At 46.0% G+C, this 26336-nt stretch overlaps 8 protein-coding genes across 8 annotated transcripts; 3 read left to right on the forward strand and 5 right to left on the reverse strand.

Annotated features, from left to right (window-relative positions):
- Positions 1-250: 250 nt before the first annotated feature.
- TIF1 (translation initiation factor eIF4A) lies at positions 251-1438 on the forward strand (the record flags this gene model as incomplete). The annotated part of the gene is made up of 1 exon (XM_018882494.1): positions 251-1438. The coding sequence occupies one exon, from the start codon at positions 251-253 to the stop codon at positions 1436-1438; it is 1188 nt and encodes a 395-aa protein (XP_018734777.1).
- On the reverse strand, positions 491-1577 carry AWJ20_550 (uncharacterized protein; the record flags this gene model as incomplete). The annotated part of the gene is made up of 2 exons (XM_018882496.1): positions 491-1434; positions 1529-1577. 2 exons carry the CDS (start codon positions 1575-1577, stop codon positions 491-493), a joined length of 993 nt encoding a protein of 330 aa, XP_018734778.1.
- Positions 1578-2160: 583 nt separating this feature from the next.
- On the forward strand, positions 2161-3624 carry APE4 (Ape4p; the record flags this gene model as incomplete). The annotated part of the gene is made up of 1 exon (XM_018882497.1): positions 2161-3624. The coding sequence occupies one exon, from the start codon at positions 2161-2163 to the stop codon at positions 3622-3624; it is 1464 nt and encodes a 487-aa protein (XP_018734779.1).
- A 228-nt stretch (positions 3625-3852) lies between these two features.
- On the reverse strand, positions 3853-4164 carry AWJ20_552 (uncharacterized protein; the record flags this gene model as incomplete). Its single annotated transcript, XM_018882498.1, has 1 exon — positions 3853-4164. The coding sequence occupies one exon, from the start codon at positions 4162-4164 to the stop codon at positions 3853-3855; it is 312 nt and encodes a 103-aa protein (XP_018734780.1).
- Positions 4165-5061: 897 nt separating this feature from the next.
- On the reverse strand, positions 5062-5961 carry AWJ20_553 (uncharacterized protein; the record flags this gene model as incomplete). The annotated part of the gene is made up of 1 exon (XM_018882499.1): positions 5062-5961. One exon carries the CDS (start codon positions 5959-5961, stop codon positions 5062-5064), a length of 900 nt encoding a protein of 299 aa, XP_018734781.1.
- Positions 5962-6953: 992 nt separating this feature from the next.
- BNI1 (formin BNI1) lies at positions 6954-11993 on the reverse strand (the record flags this gene model as incomplete). The annotated part of the gene is made up of 1 exon (XM_018882500.1): positions 6954-11993. The coding sequence occupies one exon, from the start codon at positions 11991-11993 to the stop codon at positions 6954-6956; it is 5040 nt and encodes a 1679-aa protein (XP_018734782.1).
- Positions 11994-16821: 4828 nt separating this feature from the next.
- Positions 16822-17844, reverse strand: YEF1 (Yef1p; the record flags this gene model as incomplete). The annotated part of the gene is made up of 1 exon (XM_018882501.1): positions 16822-17844. One exon carries the CDS (start codon positions 17842-17844, stop codon positions 16822-16824), a length of 1023 nt encoding a protein of 340 aa, XP_018734783.1.
- Positions 17845-24731: 6887 nt separating this feature from the next.
- On the forward strand, positions 24732-26156 carry LAS1 (Las1p; the record flags this gene model as incomplete). The annotated part of the gene is made up of 1 exon (XM_018882502.1): positions 24732-26156. The coding sequence occupies one exon, from the start codon at positions 24732-24734 to the stop codon at positions 26154-26156; it is 1425 nt and encodes a 474-aa protein (XP_018734784.1).
- Between the last annotated feature and the right edge of the window lie 180 nt (positions 26157-26336).

Raw genomic sequence — 26336 nt, forward strand, 5'->3', positions numbered from 1 at the left:
TTGCTGCTTCAAAATTTTTTTCATGGTGGCCATTTGCTTCCTGGCTTTTTTCTTTCTTACAAGCAGTATAAAAAAAAAAGAAAAACAAAAAAAAAAAATCAAGTTTACGTATCAGTTTTCTTGAATTTTCGATTTTATTTCTTTTTTGCAATTCAAACCACTAAACTAAGGCACATATAATTCTAATTATATCGCCTTTTTCTTTGTTAATCACTTAAAAACAGATTTTTTCTAATCTATCACCGCCAACATGTCTGAGGGACTCGCTGATATCGAAGCTGAACAAATTGTCACCAACTACGACGAGGTTGTCGACTCTTTCGATGCTCTTAACCTTAAGGAGCCTCTTTTGAGAGGTATTTTTGCCCACGGTTTCGAAACCCCTTCTTCTATTCAACAACGTGCCATTTTGCCCGTTATCAAGAAGCACGATGTTCTTGCTCAATCTCAATCTGGTACTGGTAAGACCGCCACTTTCTCCATTGCCACTTTACAAAACATTGATACCAACATCAAGGCCACCCAAGCTCTTATCTTGGCTCCTACCCGTGAGTTGGCTTTGCAAATCCAAAAGGTCGTTTTGGCCCTTGGTGACTTCCTTAAGGTCAACTGTCACGCCTGTATTGGTGGTACCAACATCCAAGAGGACATTCAAATGCTCCGTGAGGGTGCCCAAGTTATCGTTGGTACTCCCGGTCGTGTTCTTGATATGATTACTCGTAGACACCTCCGTACCGACAAGATCAAGATGTTCGTTCTTGATGAGGCCGATGAGATGTTGTCCCGTGGTTTCAAGTCTCAAATCTACGACATTTTCCAAAACTTGCCCACTGACATCCAGGTCGTCCTTTTGTCTGCCACCATGCCCAGCTCTGTTTTGGAGGTCACCACCAAGTTCATGCGTGACCCCATCCGTATCCTTGTCAAGAAGGATGAGTTGACTTTGGAAGGTATCAAGCAATTCTACATTGACGTTGGTGAGGAGCAATTCAAGATCGATGTTTTGATTGATCTTTACGAGACTATCACTGTCACCCAAGCCGTTATCTTCTGTAACACCAGAAGAAAGGTCGAGTACGTCCAACAAGCTCTTACCGAGAAGGATTTCACTGTCTCTGCCATGCACGGTGATATGGACCAAGCTCAACGTGACACCATCATGCAAGAGTTCCGTACCGGATCCACCCGTATCCTTATCTCGACCGATTTGCTTGCCCGTGGTATCGACGTTCAACAAGTTTCGCTCGTTATCAACTTCGATCTCCCCACCAACCAAGAGAACTACATTCACCGTATCGGTCGTGGTGGTCGTTTCGGTCGTAAGGGTGTTGCTATCAACTTTGTCACCTCTGAGGATATTGATGCCATGAGAGAGATCGAGATGTTCTACTCCACTCAAATCGAGGAGATGCCCATGAACATTGCTGACCTCATCTAAGGTGTCTGAGCCTCATAACATGCCCTGGCCACCTCTCTCTGCTGTCGCTCCCTAAAAAAATTGTCTAACAAAATGGCTGACGCTCCATACATAACCTGGCTTCATCTGTGACATCTACACCCCATCTACCGCGGCTCATGAGTAAAACCAAAAACTGTGAAAATAGGAATTAGCTTTGAACAAGTATTATTAGAGATTTATTTCGTTGTTTATAAGGGTGAGGTCTGCCTCCGGCGACTGGGGCTCCGCCCCAGACCCCGTGGTTTTGATGGGGGAGGTTTTTTGCCTCCGGCGGCTGGGGCGTTGCCCCAGACCCCATTGCTCCTCTCGCTTCGCTCGAGTCGTTGCTTGGGTCACCAGTTCTCATGGAGAAACACATTTATCGACTTTTGAAGCTGAACTTGTAACCTTTGACACTGCTGTCGGTCTTCGGGGATCGCGAAGCGAGCACTACGGGGTCTGGGGCAGCGCCCCAGCCGCCGGAGGCAGAACCGTACTCCGAGTAGCGAGAAAAAAAGAATGTAGCGTGTATTGGGAGGGAGTGGATAAAGAGGAGTTTTCAGGGGTAAATGCAGGGGAGATGGATCGGCCAATGTTGAAGGGTCGGAGTCCGCTCATCGCCGCAGATCGACATGAAGGGGCCCTAATTTAAATCTTTTGTTTCTGACGAAATCATGAAAAATCTTGCTGTGTCAGGTCTTCATTCACAACAGTTTTGCAAGATGTCGAAACAATACGCTAACGAGTTTCTCAATTATGTCAATGCTTCACCGTCTCCCTACCATGCGGTGCAAACAAGCAAAAAATTGCTGGTAGCAGGTGGGTTCACTGAGATTTCCGAGCGTCAACCTTGGTCGTCCCAGATCCAAGCTGGTAAGAAATACTTCTTAACTCGTAACGGCTCGTCTTTGATTGCGTTTGGTGTTGGTAAAAAATGGCAACCTGGTAATGGTATCTCGATTGTTGGTGCTCACACTGATAGTCCTACATTCAGAGTCAAGCCCAACTCTAAGAAATCGGCGTCTGGATACCACCAAGTCGGTGTGGAGGTGTATGGAGGTGGTTTGTGGCACACTTGGTTTGATCGTGATTTGTCTGTCGCTGGAAGAGTTTATGTTCATGATAAGGCTTCAGGTCGTTACTTGCCAAAATTGGTCAAGATCGAGAAACCAATTCTTCGTATACCTACTTTGGCCATTCATTTGGATCGTACTGTCAACACTAAGCTCGAGATTAATAAGGAGACTCAATTGTATCCTATTTTAGGCTTGATTGAAGACGAATTGAATGGTAAAAAGGAATCTTCTGACGAGGGAGCTGACAACAGCAAGACTGACGCTAATACTAATTCTATTGGTAAGATTACTGACCGTCACGAGCCAGCTCTTCTCAGTTTGATTGCTGCTGAGGCAAAGGTCAATGTTGAAGACATTCAGGACTTTGAACTTTTATTATATGATACTCAGCCTTCTGTTATTGGTGGCCTTAAGGATGAATTCATCTTTTCTCCTCGTCTCGATAATTTGTGCTCTTCATATACTGCCACCCAGGGTCTATTAGAGTCTCTTTCTAAGCCTGACGCTCTTGATAATGAAGAAGGTATTCGTATGATCTCACTATTTGATCATGAAGAAGTTGGTTCTGCGTCTGCTCAAGGTGCTGACTCCAATCTGTTGGTCGCTGTTATTACTCGTCTTGCCTCATTGAAATTAGACAGTAATGTCGAGCCTACTGCCTCGTCTCCTTTCGAGACGTTTTCCAAGTCATTCTTGATCTCTGCTGATATGGCTCATGGCGTCCATCCTAATTACGGCTCGAAGCATGAAGACAATCACCGTCCTAAACTCAACAAGGGTCCTACTATCAAGATCAATGCCAACCAACGTTATGCCACCAACAGCCCTGGTGTTCTTCTTGTTCAAAATGCTGCCAACCTTGCCAAGATCCCTCTTCAATTGTTTGTCGTTAGAAACGATTCCCCCTGTGGATCCACTATCGGCCCTATCTTGGCTTCTAAACTCGGTATGAGAACTCTTGATATCGGTAATCCTCAATTGTCTATGCATTCAGTGCGTGAGACCTGTGGAAGCAAAGATGTCGGCTATGCTGTCGAGTTGTTTAGAGAATTTTTCAACAACTATGTCTCGTTAGAAAAGCAAATTGTCATTGAGGATACTGAGCTTTAACTTATATAATAATAATAACTTCCTCAAACTGAGATCTAACGTATGGTCTAGCCGATTGTCATAAAAGAGGCTGCTAAATCATTGATAAAACTTAACCTATGCTATCTATTTATGATTTCTTACACTCGTCTTTGAACCATGACTAGACAATCACACTATTTATACTGATAGTAATCTTGTATTCAGTCTGTGTTCCTAGAATATTCTGCTTCTACCTCCATTCTTAGCTCACTGAGAAGCGAGGTTTGGAGCTTCTTCTTTCTGACGAACAAGAATCTTGTCAAACACTTTTAAAATATATTCTGGAATCGGAGCCTTAGTTCCACCCTTGCTATAGTCTACTGTCACAATGGTCTCAGAGATTCTGGCAGCCACTTTCTTGGCCTTGTGACTCACTACTACTCCCTTGAGAATGAATCTATCCTTCTCAGTTACTGGCTCCAGCTTATGTACTACTGTGATAGTATCAGGGAATCGAACTGGATATCTCCATGCGAGCTCCACAGATCTTATAATTGGACCGACTCCTTGGTCTGACATGAATTGTGAAAAATTCGACCCTGGGAACTCATCGTCATTGAGAATGAACGAATTGACTCGAGCCTCTTCAAACCACTTCAAATAACGGACATTGTTTACATGGCCAAATTCATCGTGATCTCCCCATGCTACTTTTCTATTGAGCAGACCAGCTCTCGAGACGATATAACCACCACCTTCTGTCTTATTAAGAAGATCCTGAATCCAAACGCTGTCCTTTATGCCTTGTTCAGAATGTTCAGCAAATTTCTTTTCAATATCTGGCTACAATCTGTTAGAGCCCAGAGTCCAATCTTTATCCTACAAACGTGTTCTCATGAATTGAACAGCCTGAACAGAGGCTCTTTTGGATGAGCACCGACTCACTGATGCTCCATATTGCGCACTTACCAAATTGTTGAAGAACCGTCTCGGTTGCAGAATTGCCGAACGTGAAATTGCAGCTCCTCTTAATAATGGGTATGCTCGAATTGACATCTCAATTGACCTAATTTAGCGAGTTTTGGTCTAGTCTGATTATATCAGTCGAGTGTTGGTCTACTCTGATTATATCAATCAAGTGTTTATATGTGATTTAGACATTTCACCCCGCCCGGTCGAATCTCGGTCCACTATAAAGAGACTAGCCGGATAAGTGGGGCAATCTGCCGAGACGCAGGGTCGGCTATCATGCATAATCGCTGCTATCGGACGCGATAACTGGTGGAGATAGAGGTGAGTTCAACTATCAGTTTATTCTTGTTACTACTCAATAACAAATGTGTAAACTCAGCAAGTCATTAATCGTTTGAGGCTAGAGCCTATGGTGCAGCCTGTCTCATTTCGATAGTGTCAACTCAACTTTACATACAGACTCTTTTGTCTAAATGACCCCAAAATTATTATGTTATCATATGATTATCTCTGCAGAAACAATTCGTAGGTTCCGAGAGACTCGATTCCTCGTGATCTTATTTTATCAGCTATGAGTCTCTTTTTAGTCGCTGGTAGTTCATGTTGAAGGTCATACAGAATGAACAAATTGAACAAGACAGCAGGGTCGACATTAGCAGTGGTCACTGTTTGTTCTAAAAGTTCAATTGCTTTGACTAAATTGCCTTGATGAAGCTCGGAGATAGCCAAGTTATTGAGAGCTTGAGTCTTGGCATCATCTCCAGCTGATGGCTTACTCTGTTGTTCACTCTCGTTGTTTTCTGTGGATAAATATTTTTCTAGTAAACTAGCAGATTCTGACATATCGCCATCAGCTAATGAGCATACTGCCAGTGACAACTCTTTAGACTGTTCTACAGGAGCTAATTGAAACCACTCTCGTGCAGATATCGTGTCACCAATCATAAGGTACACAAACGCCAGAGCAATAGCTACTCGATGGCTGAAAGAAATATTAGCTTCACCCCCTGAACTCTTCAATGTGCTGTAAAAAGCCTTTAAATGATCAATCGCTGTTGCATTATCCTTCATTCCCACCAGTGTAGCTGCTACATATAACCCCAACTCTCTCAGTCGAGCCTCCCAAACCTCAACCGATTGGAACACAGTTCCCTCTGTCGTCTCTGGTTCACGATTCCTGGCTCTATGTGCTTCAATTCTCGCTTCTCTGGCCAATCCATAATACCTTGTCAGTCCATTCTGAGTATCTCCTCCAGCCCAAATTGGTACTAGAAACAACCTAAAGTCCCATGGAACCACACTTGTGCCGTCCTCCAGTCTGTATTTATCTCCCGAAACATCGCCCAACGTCTTCGCTTCCACTCTAGCAATTCTACCCTGTCTTGCTGCAATCAAGCTCCTCATTCTTATAGCCCATAGTCTAAATATACTCTCATAATCACTCTTATCCTGAGTTGCGACCAGAATCTCCGCAGCCTTCCTAGCAGCCTGAACATAGTGCTTCTTCTCCAACAATTCACCGGGATCATACTTCGCGAGACTCGCGGAATCAACCGAAAACTCCACAGGAGTCTCCTACCAACTGTTAGTTACCAACTTCAACCCGGGTTGGGAACCTGCCTCCGGCGGCTGGGGCTCTGCCCCAGACCCCGTAGCTCCTCTCGCTTCGCTCGAGTCGTTCCTCCACGGTCCCAGCCAACTCCTGAGAAGTAGGAGCAACGAGGTCTCGGGTGTAGACCCAGTCGTCGGAGGCAAAGACCACATAAAACCTACCTGATCCGGCACCGGCTGGAAACACGCCGGGTCCGTCAATGAACTGAGGTCCAGTCCGCCGTCTTCTCTGTCAATTGTTAGAACCTCCAGTCGAATCAAGCCGTCAAGGGTCGACAAACTGGAAAACACACTTACAAACTCATTGTAATGGGGGGATATTGCTGAATCAAAAGTCTAAAAGTTGCAATGCATCTACGTTTGTTGATAGTAATTAGTTTATGTGTAGATTACGCTGCAATGGAGTGCATATGTCCTTTTAACGTGTGGAGTTCGCAGGTGTGGACTTTAGTGCAAGTAACAGGAAACATTAAAGTAATTTGAGTACAAATTCGTAATAGGTAGCTTAATGAGTTAGAGAAAGTTACCAGAATAAACGGATAGCGAGGAAAAGAAAAGAGAACGAGTTAGGTTGTAATTGGGATAACAGCCGCTTCTACAGCTTCATCCTGAGACGGTTTAATTGCTCTTCGGTAGGATCCTGAGAGCTCTCTCTTACAGTTGGAAAATAATGCGCCCTGAAGTGAAGTTAAGGGGCATCGCGTGTGACGTGTGACGTGCAAATATTAATTATTAAGTAATTTATTATAAAATAAATCATTATTCATTAGTCATAAATGTTTTTATCATTCCGAGTCGATGTCGATGACTGGTGTGGACTCGTCTGGGGGTATTTTGCGTTCCTCGATGACCTCGATATCCAACGAGCCGCTGGTGTGGTCTTCTGGGAGGTTGAGTGTAGTGTCTGCAGACTCAGTAGCAGCTGCTGCTTCCGATTCGCGTTCCTCAGGATCGATTTTATCGTGGACAGCATCGTTGTCACCGGTATTTCCAGCAGTGCCATCATGAACATCAGTACTGCTGTCATTATTATTCTCACCATTGATATCAGACTCAGGTTTCTCGCCGGGTGATGTAACTTTGTCTTCAGAATGTGAGTTTTCGCCAGATGCTGCTTCAACGGGTGATGGCTGCGGACTCGAACTGCCAGTGCTTGTGATTGACGAAATAGATCGGAAGGTGTGATCTGTACGATTGTGTAAATGTTGGGCTTTTCTTGCTCTTCGTTCTGCCAGTCTGCTAGAAGCAGAACTGGAACCAAGGCTTCCAGAGCTTCTTGCACCATATTCAGTGTTGCCACTTCGAAGTTCAAGTAGTAGTTTTCGAGCTCTACCACCAACATCGTCGACATCATCAGTGCCACTGTTACTTTCACGGTCTGTGCTTGTTGAAGAAGGAATAGCAGACTCCGATTGTGTCGTATCAGACCGTTCTAGTTCCACTTCATCATCCACAATTGTTGGAAGTGGTCGTGCAGATGATCTAGTAGGTGTAGTTGGAACTTGTTCATCAATATCTTCCAAACCTCGTGAAGGGGATGATGATGTTTCACTGGATACAGATGTTTGTGGTTTGTTTTCAGGAGAACCATGTTCATTGCCAGCTAAGGATGATGATTCATGTCCGTTATGAGACGAATCTTCTGGTCCATTGGATGAACCGTCATCATCTTCTCTTTGAGCTACTAATAAGCCACGAGCACTCTGGTTTTTACGTGCATATGCTCTTCTCCGAGCAGTACGACCATTGCCAGTGGGTCCGGCAGCTTTCAACTTTTCCAACAATGAATCCATAACAGAGTTGGCTGATGTAGGAGACGAGCCATGGCCCAAACTGCCTGCTTCCAGTTGAGCAGCTTTCTTGGGCGCTTCTTGAAGTTTCTTTCTGGCTTCATAAGCTCTGTCTTCTTGCTCACGAACAATGTTCTCCTGTTTAGCCTTTTGGTATTCATTGACAAACGATGCGAATTTGCCAAAAAATGATCCCACTGCACCGGTATCATTAGGATCTTCACCGAAATATCTCATGAGCTTGTCAAATTCAGACATTGTTGTCTTCAACTGGTCTCCTAAAAACTCTCGTTTCTTTCTTGCTTCTGGCAAAACAGCAAGGACCGTGCTCAAAATCTTATCTTGAGGATGGAACTTGGTAGGATCGCTTAGATTACCAATATCAATCGATGTCTGGACGTTTTTAATCATTTGCATAAACTCTCGACAATCGGATTTCACTTGTTCAATCGACAGCTTGGCTAAAGCAGTGGCATCTTTAAGTTCATCAACAAAACCTTCCAAGTCTGGAAACGAGGTACGAACAATCTTTTCCACATAATGCAAAAATGTCATGGAATTCTTGTCGTCTTTGGTAAATGCTAATCTCTGTAAAGTCCCCAGTTTGAAACCACTGGCTTGTTTGCTATGGTCATTCATGTAATTACCAACTGCCAAAATGATTTCCAGTAAATCTTTTAGTCGGTTAGACTTACGAACAGCATCACTTGCTGAATCAATCAGTCTCAGCTTAACAACCAGATCATTGTACTCTTTTTCGTAGGTAGAGACAACAAGAAGTGCTCGGATTCTAGATTTCCAATAATGCTGAAGGTTATAACATAGGGCCAAGTAAATCTGATCATTGCGCTCTAAATCATTAGGATCCTTTTCTGGTTCTTTATGACCGCCTTCATCGTCTGATCTTGTCCAATCGGTACTGTACGGTTGGAAGTTCTTGGCAAGGGTTATTGTCACTTCAACAAGTTCAGGTTTGGATAAGAACTCTAGAACATTCGTATTTTGTACCACTTCCGGATCACATACCAGAATTTTATGGACCAATTCTTCCACGGACAGAGTTGAAAACATATGCAGATTGATACCAAACTGTTGAGACAAGTCTCTTGCCAAGTATGAAATCTTTTCTTCCTTTTCTTTCTTTCTACCCATGACTTTCTTGATCTCCTTGGCAGCAAATATCTTTTCTACCTCGTCGAAAATACCGTTTTTATACAGAGCATCAGAAATGGTGCTTTCATTGGTGCTGGCCCAAACGGTGTGATCCACTTTATCAATCTTTTCCCAATGCATTTGTTTAAGACGTCTTTTAGGACGAATGGGTACGTTGAATTGTGGAGTTTGAGGCAGAACTGGGGTTGATGAGTCTGGTGTGGGTGTAGCGCTACCAGATGGCAGAGGAGGTGGTGTAGGAGATGCTGTATTAGAGAATCCAAATGGAGTGCCAGGTCCTGGTGGAGGCGGAGGTGGTGGTGTTCCAATAAAACCAGGTGGAGGAGGTGGAGGTGGAGGTACTGGAGATCCACTGAAGCCAGGAGGTGGGGGAGGAGGTGGGGGAGGTGCTGCTCCATTGAATCCAGGAGGTGGAGGGGGTGGAGGAGGTGGTGGTCCGCCATTGAAACCAGGTGGAGGTGGAGGTGGAGGGGGAGGTGGTCCTCCAGTAAACCCGCCAGATCCGTTTGGAGGAGGTGGCGGAGGAGGTGGGGGCGGTGGTGGTGGACCTCCTGTGAAACCAGCAGGTTGAGAAGTAGATTCCACTCCTGCTGGTGGAGGGGGTGGTGGAGGTGGAGGAGGTGGACCACCTACAAATCCCAAATCAGACGTATTCTTGCCAATACTGCTATCATCATTCATCGCCGACTCAGTAAGAGCAGCTGTAGAACCAATTACAGAACCCTCAGAAACCAAAGTAGCAGCTGAAGCGTGTTCAGAGCCATCAGACTTGATACTATCAATGCGATCAGGTTTGACTTCAGCTGTATCAGTGCTGATACTCTTGATTCTGGCATCGTTATCATCGTCTTCGTCATGTGCCTTTCGTACAGACACCTTTGAAGACAAGTCAGATAAGAAACCAGTAGGCGCCACAGGTCGAATCTCTTCTCCGTTGGGTTTTCCAACAACCACAAGTCGAGCTTTTTCAGTAACAGGTGTAAAATCAAAGCTATGTGGAGACGGATCAATATCACTGCTCTCGTGTTTGCTACTGGGTGAATCGCCAACATACTTCAGAACATCGTTGGATCGCAATTGTAAATCTTCCAATTGTTTCATACGAAGTCTTCGTTGTTCATGTAAATCTGCTAGGGTCGAGCCACCAATATTTTGTGTAAATTGGGCAAAATTCTTATCATTCACGCTAGGGTCTTCTTGGAAATCAAACTCCAACTCTCTGGCAGTCACCTGCAACGCTTCCATACGATCACGTAGTTCACGAAGTCTTGGACTGGGTTCAATTTCCCAAGCCTTTCCTTCTAATTTATATTCAGTCTTTTTACGAGCAAGTTGTGCTTCCAACTTTCGTGCCAACTGGTCGCGATCAAGAATACCATGACCATGTTGTCCTTGTCCATTAGTCTGACCGCCATTAGCTGCTACACCAGGACTGTCAGTTACATTCTGATCAGTCTGGTTTCTACTCTGTTCCTTTAACATCAGGTACAACTCGCGAATTTCCAGCTCTTGGTTCTGTAAATCTACAACATGACTCTTTTTCAAATCATCCAGATCCTGTTGTAACCCTTCATTAATCCGTCGTTGCAACTTCAACATTTCAGCTTGTTCATCCAGCTGCTGTTGCAACCTTCCTACAAGTCCATCAGCACCTAAATTAGCCAGTTGTTGTATTCTGTCTCTCTCAGCTTTAGCCTCTTCAGCTTCTTTCATAGCCTCTTTTGCTTCAAGATATGCTCTTCTGGCTTGATCATCTGTCTGCATTCGACCGAGGATATGCTGGACCGAAAAATTCAGCATGTTTCTCAAATCCACATCAGGAGAGATCCTATCCATAACCACATGTGACAGCAATCCATCCACCAATTGAAACATTCTGGCTCCTTCGTCAGTAGGGCTTTCTCGCACAAGCATGAAATGCTGCATTGCGCTGAGAAAGTACGCCTCGGCGTTTGTTCCCTTGACTCGAGACCAGATTTCTTTCGATATCTCTACTGGATCCTCCATATCCTTAACATCCTCTTCCCTCTCAATGCTCAATAAATCCTCATAATCCAGAGCAGACTGCTCGTCGTACTTGCGAATGAACTCGTCAATATTCTCATCGTGCAGTTCCTGTAGTTTTCTGGCGATTCTCGGTAACCCAGAAGCCTTTAATTGTGACCGGATATGAATTCGTACTCTTAAATCACTGGCTCCAGTGGCCAGTCCGTATACAAGCATTATAGTCGAGAGTCCATAATCCATGATCTGGCTCTCAATACCCATTCCTCCGCTGCGAAACTCCTCGCTTGCTCCTACCAACGAGCCCATTTTGCCTCTTCCGTCTATAGTTTTCTCTACCACCTTCAACCACGTCTCGAACCGTCCAACATCGCCACGATGACCCTTCATCTGATCCAGCGCCGAAATAACCGTATCATGGCCCGTAGAACCTTCATAGCTGTTAAAAAATATCAGCACATCCGTGACGAGTTTTCTAGTACTGAGTCGTGGCGAAATCAAACTATGAGCCAAAGTATTACAGAACCGGGTCGATCTGAGCGCTTCATTCGCACCATCCGCGAAGTTCACAAGCGCTTTCAAACATTTGATCAAATCAAACTCTCTATCCAGTACATCCTCACTAAACGAGCCCGTATTCTGGTTGATACTGTACAACACCTGAGCCAGAGCCGCCTGGCCCTTTGCCGCGAGAAACTCCTGAACCCATCCGATCTGCTCAGTTCGCAGTGACACCGTCAACGTCTCCAGCTCCTTGGCAGTGATCTCGTTCGAAATAATCCTCCTCACATACCACTCGGGCGTCCTAATCTCGGTCTTATTATGTATCAATTTCCTACCGCCCTTCCTCTTACTCATCTTCGCATTCGCCAGGCGGTCCTGCTCCAGCAACGTGCGCTGCTTCTCAATGCCAAAAGTCATCATCTCCCTCCTCGCTGCCTCCGGCAGGCTCTTAAAATCACGTTTCTCCTGCTCCTGTTAGCTCACTTCTCCTGCGGGGGTCTGCCTCCGGCGGCTGGGGCTCCGCCCCAGACCCTGGTTGCTCCTCTCGCTGCGCTCGAGTCGTTCCGCGACGGTGCCACGGCCAATATCTCCTGCGAAGCAGGAGCAACCAGGGTCTGGGGCGGAGCCCCAGCCGCCGGAGGCACACGGGCCACTCCGAAAACGTACCATGAGTTCCATGAAGAGCCGGTGCACTTCGTCGTCGTCGAGGTGCTCGATATCGGTGGGGGTGCTGCTGCTGCCGATGGAGAACATGCTGGATTTGGTGGTGCGTGTCGAGCGGATGGACATGGTGTCGTCGTCGATGGAGTAGACCGAACTGCGGGACACGTGTTTGGGCAGGTCGCGAAGTCCGCTGGGTGCTCGAGATCGTGCTGATGCCGCTGATGATGATGTTGGTGGAGGGTGAACATGCGATGGGGTCGTTGCGAGCGAGAATGACGAGTTGCTCGATAGAACGGGTGATAATTGGTAGATCGAGCTGCTGCTTGATTGTAGGTTGACTGTCGACGAATCGGATACATTGCCGTTGATATATGGGCTCGAACGAGGTGGAGCCATGCTGTGATGTTGTTGTGAGGGTCCAGTTGACGACGAACTGGTGATGCTGGGAGCTATAGTCGAAGTTGTGCTGGCATGGCTGTGAATTCTATGTAACGGCAGAGGTGGAATGGGGCCACTGATGATTGTTGTAGGCACAAACGAAGCATTACTCGAGTCGCTGGCGCCGCTGGCGGACCGTCGCGAGTCGTTGTTCGACGGCAGGTACGTCACTGGGATAGGCGATTTCGATTTCGTGGTCAGCGAATCGTATGGAATCGACGAGATCACTGAACTGTTGGTAGTTGTAGGTTGTAAATGATGCATTCCACCTGGAGTCGCGGTACTCGAAGTGCCGGTGCTCGAAGTACTGCTATTACTCGAGCTACTGAGCTGTGACGGCCGATGTTCCTTATGATTACTACCCGACGACGAGCTCTTGGTCAAATATTTCAGCGACGCGGCCGCCATTTTACTGGCGGCCCCAACAGCCCCACCAGAGCCGCCATCTTCCGAGCCCAGCGACTGCTGTGAAGGCCGACGTCCGACCATATCCTGCTCCCGATGTTAGTTGTGTGGTCCTGGGGGGTCGGCGTGTGCCTCCGGCGGCTGGGGCGCTGCCCCAGACCCCGTGGCTCCTGCTTCGCAGGAGATTTCTAGGGGGGGAGCCTCGACGCTCGACTCGAGCGAAGCGAGAGGAGCTACCAGGGTCTGGGGCGGAGCCCCAGCCGCCGGAGGCAGGCCCCCTCCCCCTGAGAAACTTACCACAAGTGCTGGTTCGGCAAGCGGGTCGTGTGTGTGTGTAGTGGTTCAGAACTGAGAGTTGTTAGCACTGGAGAAATCAAAACCCGACACCAGAGAGAAATGGTGGTGAAGAAATACGTACTTTGAGTGTGGAGATGTCAGCGACGGGTGGTGGCCGTGGAGACTGGAAGTGGATTTGGTCTGATCCACAGACTGGTTTGGATGCGAGAAAAGAGGCCGTCGGGTGGAGTCCGAGGGTCAATTTCGCGAAATGGTTCGACCAGGAGGAACCGACTTTGGTTCGTGAGAACTGTTCTGCCAGACTGAGATGAATGGTCAGTAGTCCAGAGAGAGAGGCTGGCTGGCTGCTGGCTGGATGCTGGCTGGGAGAGTCGTCAGTTGTCACAGAGAAAACCAACCAGGTCCGTGTGGGATTCTCAATAAACACAAATAAAATTTAATCCTGCCGACAGCTCGGAATTGCCTGGAGAGTCTAAAAAAATATTAGGTTCAGGCTGTGTTACTGGCAGGCTGGCTGGTTAAACTCAGTCGATCGGTCGGCGGTCAGGGTGTGATTTGATTGATATGTGAGATGTGAATCGGTCGCTGGTTATTTACTGAATGGAACGGTTGCAGCTGGTGCTTCTGCCGCTTGACTTGGACCTGGGGCTGGAGCTGAGGCTGACACGGGCTGGGATATGCTCCTGCCGCTGCTGGCTGCTACTGCCAATGGGTCTCCGTTGGGCTGGAGTTGGGACTTATTTTGGGACTCACTGAGTCCGTGCCGGGACTAAATCTGCTGTCTGGCGCGTCGGCGGCCCGTAGTCGGTCGCCAGCTGGCTTTCTCTGCTTGGGACTTTTTTCTGCTGCAGGCCCGAGGGACTGAGAGTTCGAATTCTGTCAGGGGGAGCTGTCAATCGGGCAGCTGTTGGACGCTGTTGGCTGGCGGGCTGGCTGGCTGGCTCGCCGATTGACTGGCTGGCTTGGCTGTCAGGACCCAAACGGCCGATTTGTGACGTGCGACGTGGATAAAAAACGTTGATGCTACACGCGATTGGCGATGACTTGAAGGCGGTCGAAGTCGGAAGATTGACAACTGATTTACCGACCTACTTCGATTTACGCAGCTGGCTGTTCACGGTCAGTAGGACGTCGCAATTGACACCAATTTCTTGCCGTCAATTTGTGTCGATAGCCTGTTTCCACCGCTATCTGGTTAGGAATTTTGTAGCAAGATTTCAGTAACCAATTACCAGTATCCAGTAACCAGTTACCAATTACCAGTTACCAGATCACTAGTTAGCAGATGAGCAGTTAGAAAATTAGTTACGTAGTCTCAGAGTAGTAAATAATGGTCGTCGATGGGTCGTCAATGGGTCGTAGGGATAGCAGTCAACGAGAGAAATCAAGGGAGCAGCCAGTTGACCCCGAGGACGTCACTGAACCGCTTTTGATGGGGAATTGACTGACTTCACCTGGCAAGGGCATTGACTATCATGTGAACAGTTCGGGCCTCACATGTCATGCTGCTACGACCCACTGGTCCCACTGGGCGGGTGGGTGTGCCTCCGGCGGCTGGGGCGCTGCCCCAGACCCCGTGGCTCCTGCTTCGCAGGAGATTGCTAGGGGGAACCCCAGCGCTCGACTCGAGCGGAGCGAGAGGAGCAGCCAGGGTCTGGGGCGGAGCCCCAGCCGCCGGAGGCACACCCCGCCAGGGGTCGATCCCGGTTACAGCAATGCAGATCTTTTCATTTACCCCAGTGAAAACGGCCTTCCCGGAATCCTGTGCTCTTGAAAAGGAGCTCATTAAAAACTTAGAACTGCTCTGATTATTTAAATGGCTTAGTATTGACAGTTGGGGTATGTCAGTGGCCGTTAGAGGGACTTGAAAACGATCGAACCCCGTTAGAAGAATGTGATGGGAACCGGCCATCGCGATCGAGTCGACCATTTAGAGTTCAGCCATCCGGCAGGGTGTATCAGGATGCCACCCACACCGAGATTACAAGTGATATTTTTAAGTTAGGTTCGACACAGTGGACACGAAGGTGTCTCAGTCGTGGCCGCGTTGTTTCGTTTCTAGACCGCAGCATCGCCCGGTCCTATGGGTGGTCCAGACGTGTCAGAGGTCTGGTCTGGAACCTGGTCACTGCTCTCAAGACTCAGGCGCGTCCTGTCAAGGCAGTTCTGTGAATATAGCATCCGGTATGCTGCTGAAACCGATTGTTATTTGCTGCTTGCAGCATTCGTTACCACTTGTTCCAGTTTCACAGTATTTCACAATAACTAATACCACCACCCATAACATCAACCAGTGTCTTCTCGTACTTTCTCTTTGGCTCTTTCTCCGTCTCTCACTTCTGTTTCCAAACCTGACACTCTCCAAACTCCCCTTCATACCCCATGAGCAAAATAAACACCACCTGTCTTCATGGTGGACACACCACCACTGACAGCTCAAACATTACACGAATGCAGACAGCAGTTTCATGCAAATTGCAAATATGCTGTACCCATCCCGGTCCAATCCCACCCTCCTCCAAACAACACCGCAACCACCTCACAAGCCCCTATCGCACACAAAAAAACTGGTTTTTTTTCTTGATTCTTATTTTTTTTCACAATCCCCCTGAGCACCATGGACCCTGCATATTACCCCTGAGTTCCAGTTTACTTCTTACCCAATTAGGAAAATGATCTTCACACCCCTGCGTGCCTCCGGCGGCTGGGGCTCCGCCCCAGACCCCGCTGCTCCTCTCGCTACGCTCGAGTCGGGCTAAGGGATCACTCAGCTGCTACTGGAGTGATAGAGGATGAGCCGAGTGAGAAACTGGCTCTTGATTCTCCATTTATCCCCGCTATCTAGAACCTGACCGGTCATTTCTCCAGCTGGGGTTATATTCTATCCCAAGTTGCAATTCTTGGAATGCTAATTTTCTTGCATCTCTGAACTACTTTCTCTATCTGGTTTCCTCTTCCAAAGAAATAAAAACTCTAAGCTGACAGGGATGTGTGAACTCACAAAAACCTAAGAAAGATAAGATAAACCATATACAGATTAACTCACATTAACTGGTAAACTATTTAAGTCAATGTTGGTCAGTTCCATCTCCGCGATACATTATATTTATGTTCTATTATAAAAAATGAGGTAGTTCACCAACCGTATTCTGATCGTGAGAGGCGATTACTCCCAGCCAAGAGACTACATTTCTGCTGATTACTGGTCATGGCAATTGTCTACGAAAACCCGATTCCAATAGAAACACGAGCTGGGACCCCCACGAGAACGACTCGAGCTCAGCGAGAGGAGCAGCGGGGTCTGGGGCGGAGCCCCAGCCGCCGGAGGCAGATCGGCACCCAGAAGCGGTGTCAGTGTCATAAATATATCTATCAAAAGCTATTTGGTCATGGGTTCAAACGGTTTCTGGCGCTTGCGTTCGTTCCAGTGGAGCGTGTTGCTGAGTCGTTCGAACCACGAGGTGTTAGACCGGCCGTTGGTGACTTTGGGGAACGGGTAGCGAGATGCCGTTATGGTCAGGAAATCGCCCTTCTGGAGCTCGACTCGACTTTTACCATCAAAACTACACCAGGCCGACGACCGCGCGTCATACGGCACTCCTACTCGAATAATAAGCGAGTCTGGAAGCACAATTGGTCGGAATGATAGAGTATGTGGACAAATAGGCGAGATCAGAATGGCGGGAATATCGGGGTGAACAAGTGATCCACCGGCAGACAACGAGTATGCAGTCGAACCGCTGGGGGTTGAAATAACCACACCATCAGCTTCCATGGAAGTGAGAAACTTGAAATCTCCATACAGTTCAGTAGTAGTGATAGTGGGGTTTGGACCTCTGTCAACAACCACATCGTTCAAAATGCAAAACGACTCTGCTATTTTATGAGTTCGGAAAATACCGCCACTCAGTGCGCCAGCCTCGATCTCCTTCTGTAAATCGTTGTATCCTTTCTTGACTTTACCATCGTCATACGACCGGAACACTGTACACGAGAATCTCATCCGCAAAGCACACGAAATACCGTTATCCAGGACATCTTTAATGACGTCTTTGCGATCTTCATAGCTGTATTCCGTCATGAATCCCAGGCTTCCAAGACCGATACTGAGCACCGGCGGCACGATATTCTGGAACAGCCAACTTGTAAAAAGAACGGTACCGTCACCACCCAAAGTGATAACGAAATCAAACAGATTGGGGTTCTTAAAACACATATCCTGAGTCCAGAACGACAATCGTTTCAACCCCGGATGGCCCGATAATACCAGCTCTTTGTAGTCGAATTCCGGGTGATCGCGCAACACGTCCTGAACGGAAATGTTCAACGGCCCGTGCACCGTCTCCAGCGTCAGTAGCCACAGCGCCAGCTCCCGAGTAATCGGGACCAGCGACGAGTCCATGATCTTGCTCACAATCAGAATATTCCTCATATTCAGTTTCATCGAGATATTACCTATCACGTTAGCACTTCTGGGGGGAAACAGATGCCTCCGGCGGCTGGGGCTCCGCCCCAGACCCTGGTTGCTCCTCTCGCTCCGCTCGAGTCGTTATGGGGGGATGGTGCCTCCGGCGGCTGGGGCGCTGCCCCAGACCCTGTAGCTCCTGCTTCGCAGGAGTTCTGTCACCATCGAAGCAACGACTCGAGCGCAGCGAGAGGAGCAACCAGGGTCTGGGGCGGAGCCCCAGCCGCCGGAGGCATGTCCGTCAGCCACTTACTCAGGTTGTTAGAAAGGTCCCGCACCGACACAACCATTTCCGAGATAGCGTCTTTGCTGAGGATCTGGACCATGGGCTCACGGGGAGTTACTGGGGAATAGAGGGATCCGGAGGGAGCGCTTTCGGGGAGGTGGTCGTCTTCGTCGTCTTCGGTGTTTAGATTCAGGTTGTCCAGATTGAGCGAGTTGTGGACCATGCAAATCGAGCTTCGTTTGGGCATCACCGATGGCCCGTGGAACATGCTGTCTTTGGCAAGCGAGTCCGGCAGACCCTTGCGGATGATATCGCTCAATTTGGCCGCCGATGACACTCGATGTGGGTTCGCTGTGGGCGATTTAATGGGAATAGGAACCACTCGCGCTTGTGAGGGAAGTGGTCCATGTGCATCTTGGCCTCCTCGTAGCCCATTTTTATCTGGTGGATATGACATTCTCGTAGATTCGACTTCCTTTTTTCGGTTGGTCAATTGTCTATTCAAGCGGATCAAGCTATTCAATCAGCAGCTCAATCAGTCCTTGATCTGTTTTGTCAGTGATAACCAGTTCAATTCAATGACTCGTTAGTTATAGATCAAAATGTCAAAACAAAAACCAATTGATTAGTAAGTGAACTTGGGTCAGTTATTTCAGGATGGTCAACCAGGCTTGTTAATGGTTCCTAGATTGTCAAGGGGTCACTGTTTTTCAATGAAGGCACTGCTTTCTTTCGCTATATTTGCTGTTCTGATTCTACAGTATATAGCACTTTAACCTAGTTATTGCTGTCAAAGTTTGTTTTCCAACTGAAAGATTGTCAACCGGATTGTCAGCTGAGTAACAGGTTAGTAAGACCACTGTTGGACTGGCAACTGGCTGTACGACTCCAGCCAAGCTAATTTACACCTGAGGGCGAAACTGAAAGTGAATGGAAGGTTGGAATATCCACAGTCTGATCTTGTGGTCCGCCTTTAGACTTAAAAGCAACGTTCTTGTACAGAGAAACCAGTGTTTGCTATGTAATTGTCAGAGGAAACAAATCGCTATTGTTTCAAGAAACGTGCATATCGTGGCCACCGAAAACCGGGGGATCTTGCGATAGCAGCCGTATATGGTTGGTTCCTGCGGACCATTCCACTCCATACTCGGACCAATTTATCCGATGTGGAGGAGGAGTATGAACTAGCAGCAGCACCCGAATGGTCGTTTCTTCGTTCACTATTTAACAACCCTGCTTCCTGGTAACTAATTTCCATTTAATAAATTTATTTAATACTATTTTTTCTTTCTTTACATGGTTTTTGCAGTTCATTATTTCCGGTTTCCGGTGAGCCTTACAACACAGTGGTATGACTTTCTCGGCTCGGCGACTGTCCTCTGCAGTTCCAGTCAGCTTAGAATGAGTATTTATTCCCAACCTGGGTCCCGTAATCCTGAGCCACCTTTTGATTTTCTAACTTACTTCGAATCGTCAGATGGTCGTCAGATTCATTCATAGATTACATCTTCTAACGATTCGAAAATAGGATTGAATGAAAAACTGCTTCCAAATGCTTTCCGTGTTCTCTCAGAATCCTGTGACCTACTGAACTTGTTCTCGAATAATTTTCTGCATAAACTAACTAACCTAACTAAACCAGTTAATGTATTAGTCCAGTATATCTTTGCATGATCCAATATTTATTTGCATATACTAACTGTTCCTAACTGTTCATTGCATATTTCAACTTATCAGTGCATATAAGACCTACATTGCATGATCCTCTAACACTTTATTGAAACCTGAACTAATGTTTAAAGGGTCAGTTAACAGTGATTTCAACTAAATTGGATCAATCTAACAAGGCCGTTTAATTCAAGTAATTTAATGGTAAGGGCAGGGATCTATCAACGCTCAGCCTCAGCCTCCGGCGGCTGGGTTTTCGCCCCAGACCCCATGCTCCTCTCGCTCCGCTCGAGTCGTTGCGTGTGCGGTCCCTGTAACTCCTACGAAGCAGGACCAATGATTTTCTGTGTGTAGTTCGCGGTAAACTACCGGAACAGATGGAGTCTCATCCAAGCAATTAGTGGGCATATAGGCTAGATAGTCTGGAGACGCTTCTTCTCTGTCAGAAAAAGAGATGTAGACACTCAGTGAACGGAAGTATGCTTCACTGAACTAACAACTTAGACATATTTCAAATTTCGAATTAATTACAATGAAAGTAAGGATCGAGTGAGGAATATTTGACCTCTCAATACGATGATTTCATTGCGTCTTCCGATATACTGTCCTTATTACAAATACACCTCGCTTTGCAACTATTATCAGGAAGGCAATATAAATTGGCTACTTTTTGACATAGTTATGAGCCAATCGTATATCACCGAACTGCACTGGTACTCTTCTACAATACATAAAACTGTTCCGCTTATTTGTTAGAGTACAGGTAACCAAGCCTATGTCTTTGAATACAGACAGATCCATTGCCAGAACTTTCTGTCTAGCAATCAGGATTCTTTGATTATACTGGACGATCCAGCGGAGCATAGGTGAATAGTAAACAAATAGATTAATATTAGAACAAGAGTAGAAAGTACATAGAGACAACAAGTTAACGAAAGGCTCGGACAGTTGCTGCGATTAATGGTGCGAATTCTTACCAGAGGATCAAACAGCTATGAGAGATAATGCAGAATAGTGGATGATACAAACTTGCTCTCGGTGATGGACAATCCTCTGGTAGCGAATAGCGGAGGACACGATGCAATTTGTGTTCGCTCCAGCAGCCGAGCCTTGAAATAATGATGCAAATTTGAAGGGCACGATGCAAGTTGTGCTCGCTCCGGCAGCTCCCTTCGCCGCTAACCTTGACCAGAGGCTAATAATAAATAGATAAAAAAAGAAGAAAGAAATGAAGCCTGAATGATATGGAGTAGGAATGGAATCCAGGTGGAATACGTCTGTGAATGGCGTTGGACAAAGGATGACAAGACTAGATATCCCAGTATGACTCGGGATGCCAATACTAGAGCATCTCATGTTAAGGACATCAAGCGCAAAGTGCAGCTACCGATTATCCTAGGTCTGAGATGCAAGAGATACTAGTCGATGGCATGATTTCCGTGTGTGGAAGAGAGTCCAACTGAATTACTGATTCACCAGACGATCATGTGGTACCTTGGAGGGGGAAATGGTGGAGTTCCAACTGGTTTACTTGGTACTTTGAACGGATCCTCTTTAGATGGTGAGGGACTACTCTGAATTGGTTTGATATATCCTGGAAGAGTATCAGTAGGAGGCTGGGGTGTCGTCTTCTTTCCGCAAAGTTTCTTGAACATCTTCTTGACTGTGGTTCGTTTCTTCTCTTTCTTCATTGGGTCCAGAGTGTATGGTGAGTCAGTAGTGGGAGAATAGGTAGTTGTCTTTGGTACTCCAGGAAGTTTGAATGATTCTGTTGATCCCTTTTGTTTGGTGGATCCTGGTGAGGTAGATGGCGTTTCGGTCTTCTTTTTCTCTCCAACATATCTCTTGGAGGCAGCAAATTGGGCTGCTTTCTTTCTCCCTCCCTCTTTCTTCTCCCTGGGTTCCTTTTCCCGGATGGGGCATAGTATGACGCCAACCAGTACGACCACGAGAGCAGCAAGTTCAATCTTCTCTTTCATTTTGCCCAATCTCCCCTTCATCTTTGGAGGAGGTGGAGGAAGGGGTGCCCACATCTCAGTGGCTTGAACAGACCATCTTTCATTCATAATAGGTTCCTTCTCTGGAACCGGCTCATCACGTTTACCAAAGAGAAACGAGACGTAAGTAGTAGGTAGGAGCAAATTGCCCAAAGACTTGATCTTGTTCCAGTGACAATGAAACATAGTGAAATAATTTAGAACAATAAGAATTAACAATTCGGATTCAACCGTAATAACTGATTCTACTTGAAATAATTGTAAAATCAATCAGAAAACTAGCCTTTAGTCGGTCTTTAACGATTCTACTTCAAATAATTGTAAAATCAATCAGAAAATTAGCGCTTAGTCTGTCCTTAACAATTGTGGCCAGCTGTGAGAACGTTGATTAAGTGATAAGCAAGAAGAGAAGAGAATGCGGGCGAGGTGATCAATATATATATTGTTGTTCCATATATTATGCGGAAGTAAGCAAGATTATGCTTGAATAAGAGTGGGTACATGCGCAGGGACGGGAGGCAGATGCGTGCATTATCGCCCACGGTACGTGATAAACCGACCAAGAAATGTTATGGAGGTTATCAAACCCGAGGAGATATGAGATATATCCACTATCACTCAGATCAGGGGATGTGTCTTGATAAATTAATGCTAGAGATCAAGTTTGATCGGTTGGCAGGGATTAGAGTTAAAGATCAGCGATGACGGCTGATCTGATAGCTGTTAGTGTATGCATGTCACGGTTAAGGCATGCGGGGATTATCGCATTCTGAATCACGGACGGGGTCCTCAGATCACAGCAGACGTTTTCGTTGTTCCAACCAAAACCAGCCAGTCCAGACTGGATTTCTCATTTAATATATTAAGAATATTCTGTGATGTTTTGAGGAATACAGGGTATACGGTTGATCTAATGGGAACTAACCATGGGTTGTAAACCATATTTGTGAAACAAACTGGTGCTAGTCATCTCCAGATACGAATGAAATTCTCATTCTGTTCACATATTCATATATTAAAAAAATGGATTGTTGAGCTAATGAGAACTAAACCATGGGTTACAAAGTATATTGTGAAACAAACTGATACTACTCATCTTCAAATTCAATCTACATACAGATATTCAAAAGTCTACCGGGTAAAAGCTGGCTATAATTTAGTTCATCCTCATATATATTTTTCTTGTTCAATTTTAGGCTCCTATTAGTACATCCTAAGTTTCGATTTAATTCTTTGGAATTAAAATCTTAAGAAACCGTTAATTCCTTTAGAAGATAAATGGATATATTTTTTAATGTGATACCTGCGAGCCATCACTTGTTACCCGGCTCTTTGAAAGCCACTATTACAGCGATACTAGCAGTTTGCTGATTCCATTAGATTTCATGACCCAGTAGGTGACACTCGATGTCGTGGGCTAAAGATATGAAATAAATAATTATATGAATTCATGAGTTTAGTTACGATCCACCCATGGTTGTGAAGGCACTAGCTGAAATTTGACCAATATCCTCTTTCCGATCCAGCAAAGCGTTACTCCGGGTAACCCTATATTAAAAGGGTTACTGTAACCTATACCAGAGTAGCAGCGGCTCAGAAAATAGTCATGTGTAAGTTATTGAGTCAATATCCTCGTTAATTAACTGAAAAATGTTTGTTTATGTTTCTGGTCAACGATATATCCAGGATATCAATGCCTTAATTTGATCCATCAGTGCGATTTCTACGACTCAGAACGCACAGCACGCAATTTCTAAGGTGCAATTCCGGGTAACACTAAACCGAAAGAAAGCTGGAAAAGTTGCTGGAATACGGAAAACAAAATCCGCCTTGATAGCACTTAATACCAAAAAAAGCTTGAATAAGCTCTTCAAAAGGTACATAAAAAATAAAGAACAACCCAGGTGTGAAAATTGGCAGAATGGTGTTTTCCAATCATCGGGTCATACGTGACGGTCACAGTTCACGTATTAACATTAGCATTTACCATTACAGTTTGGATTGGCACACAGAATATAAATATCCATACTAATACCCCCAGCTGGTTGCTCTCCTAAACTCACAATTTTTTTAAAAAATAGAGGATCTCCTCTGAAGAAGGAAAATAAAGGTTTTGAGAAAAAGAACCGTTTCTAATAGTAAAAGTTATGCAATGGCCCATAGATATAATCATAGGTATAACCAGCAAATTCCAGAAACCAGCCTATGCACACGCTTCAATAAGGGGCCAAGACAGTAGTTGAACATAGCATTTCACCGGCAAGAACCATTGTTATATGCAAGAAATATTTGTCAGGACTCGCGGTCCTGTACTTGATATGTAGAATTTTAATGGGAATAAGATAATCGGTGAAAAATGGACGGTAATCTGGCAGGTGTAATGTGTGGTTATGTTGTTTACAGCTCAGAGTCGATATGTCAACCGCGAAACCTGGAGTAGTGCGTAGTTCTAGGGCCTAAGTAATCGGTTACGCTAACAATTTCCAGCTTAACAGCATGGCAATCTTGGTCACTACTACCTTGTAGATTAATACCAGGTCTGCAGTGAAAATACAGTGAGTTATTACTAAACTACTGCTCTAAATTGTGACTTTAATGGAAAATAGTTATACATTTATTTCACATTTTCTGGACCGGGGCCCAGTGCCCAGTGGAGTATTGAGACCACCGTTTTATCGTACCAAGCTAAGGCATTCAATAATTCACCATTAATTAGCTGTCCCACGTGAGACACCAGATTTAGTTTAGCCATTAACTATACTAACAATTTGACTGGTCTAACGGTTCAAATACAGGGGTCGCTTCCCCACACCTTGGACCCTGCATGATCTACTGGCAGGTTGCACGGCTATAAATTTTTTTACTGCATATAATTGTCGAAGATGTTCAAGTAGGAGTAGAGAGTATTGATATTTCATAAAGAACTCAACGAGATGTCAAGATTACCCAAGGTCGTGGCTTGGAAGTCAGAGAGTGACATATCCGAGCTGAAAGATTTGTTTTACGGAGGAAATAATAATAGCAAAAACAATTACGGCGATGCTAGCCACGATCCTCGGATAAGAGCACTGGCCAAGGTCAAGGCCTATCAAACTCGAGCTGCGAGTCTTCCTCACTCGATTGAATCCACTTCATTAATAACAGCAGCTATTTTAAATGATACACCAGACAGAGACTCGGATGCCAGTCGTATGGCATATTCAATGGCTATTATCCGGTTTGTAAATGGCTTGCTTGATCCATCTCAGCAGTCTCAATATGCCATTCCTTTACATCTGCTAGCCAAGACGCTAGATCTACCCTCAGCATTTGTAGAATTACGGCATGTAGCAACACACGAATCTCTTCCCTCGCTCGAGGCTCTTCGTAGTATGGCATCAAGAGCTCTTGATTGGTTATGGCATCATTATTGGTCTCGTAACTCATACGACGACAGTCAGAAACAGCTCGAGTCGTCTGGTGATCTCGATAACAAACGAGAGAATATCAAAGAGCTGTTACGAGAATGGAGACGTATCAGGAGATCAGATCCTGGAAAATTGATGCGTGTTGGCGATGGATCGCCTGAAGGAGTTAAATTTTGGAAACTTGTGAAAAAGATACAAACCAGCATAGAACAGGATGAAGAACTGTTTGTAGAAGTTCTGTTGAACAAAAACGTTTTAGTACCATCTGGATCAGATGGAATCAAGAAACTTTCTTCATCGATAAAATTATTTGGTCCCCTATTCGACTATCTTAAAACAGGAGCTACTGAAGGGTTTGCTCAAAGACTAGCATTACATTCCATCAACCTTCTCAATAACCAAAAAACATCGATGGACTGGTCTCCAACTGGATCTAAAGATGAACTATCAGAAAAACCCCAGCAGCCTGAACCGCATTTCTTCACCGCACTCACGGAATGGTCTAAATATCTCATCGTTCCGTCACGCAAGAAGCAAACCATCAACAGCATACTCCTAACCGATGTTGACGAAGTTCTCCGTGAGCTACTTCTACTACCTCGCCAATGGAATGTAGACATTTTAGAAAGTTACCTGGATAAAACCCGAAACATAAAAATAACCGAGAGCTCACTCGACCGGACCAAACTCACAGAACTAGTCAAACAAATGGCGCATCAAGTCGAAGCATTCCACAACATCAGCATCACTCCCCACGAACCCTCAACCACCAACATCGCCGAACAGCGCAAACGAGTCCGCGACACAGACTCCCAACTCGAACAATATGCCAAACGACTCAAATCACAGAAACCGGAAAACCCTGATTCACCTGCTATCTCTACTGCACCTCCTACCGCCGGTTGGCAGACCGTAGACAACTGGACCCCTCGCCCCATCGGGGTTCTGTAATCACTGGGGGATGGGGAATGCCTCCGGCGGCTGGGGCTCTGCCCCAGACCCCGTGGCTCCTCTCGCTGCGCTCGAGTCGAGCAGGGGGATCTCCGTGAAGCCTGGACCCTCAACGCCCGACTCGAGCGAAGCGAGAGGAGCAGGCGGGTCTGGGGCGCAGCCCCAGCCGCCGGAGGCAGA

This window comes from Sugiyamaella lignohabitans, chromosome A (assembly GCF_001640025.1).
Source record: "Sugiyamaella lignohabitans strain CBS 10342 chromosome A, complete sequence".
Lineage (NCBI taxonomy): Eukaryota > Fungi > Ascomycota > Dipodascomycetes > Dipodascales > Trichomonascaceae > Sugiyamaella > Sugiyamaella lignohabitans.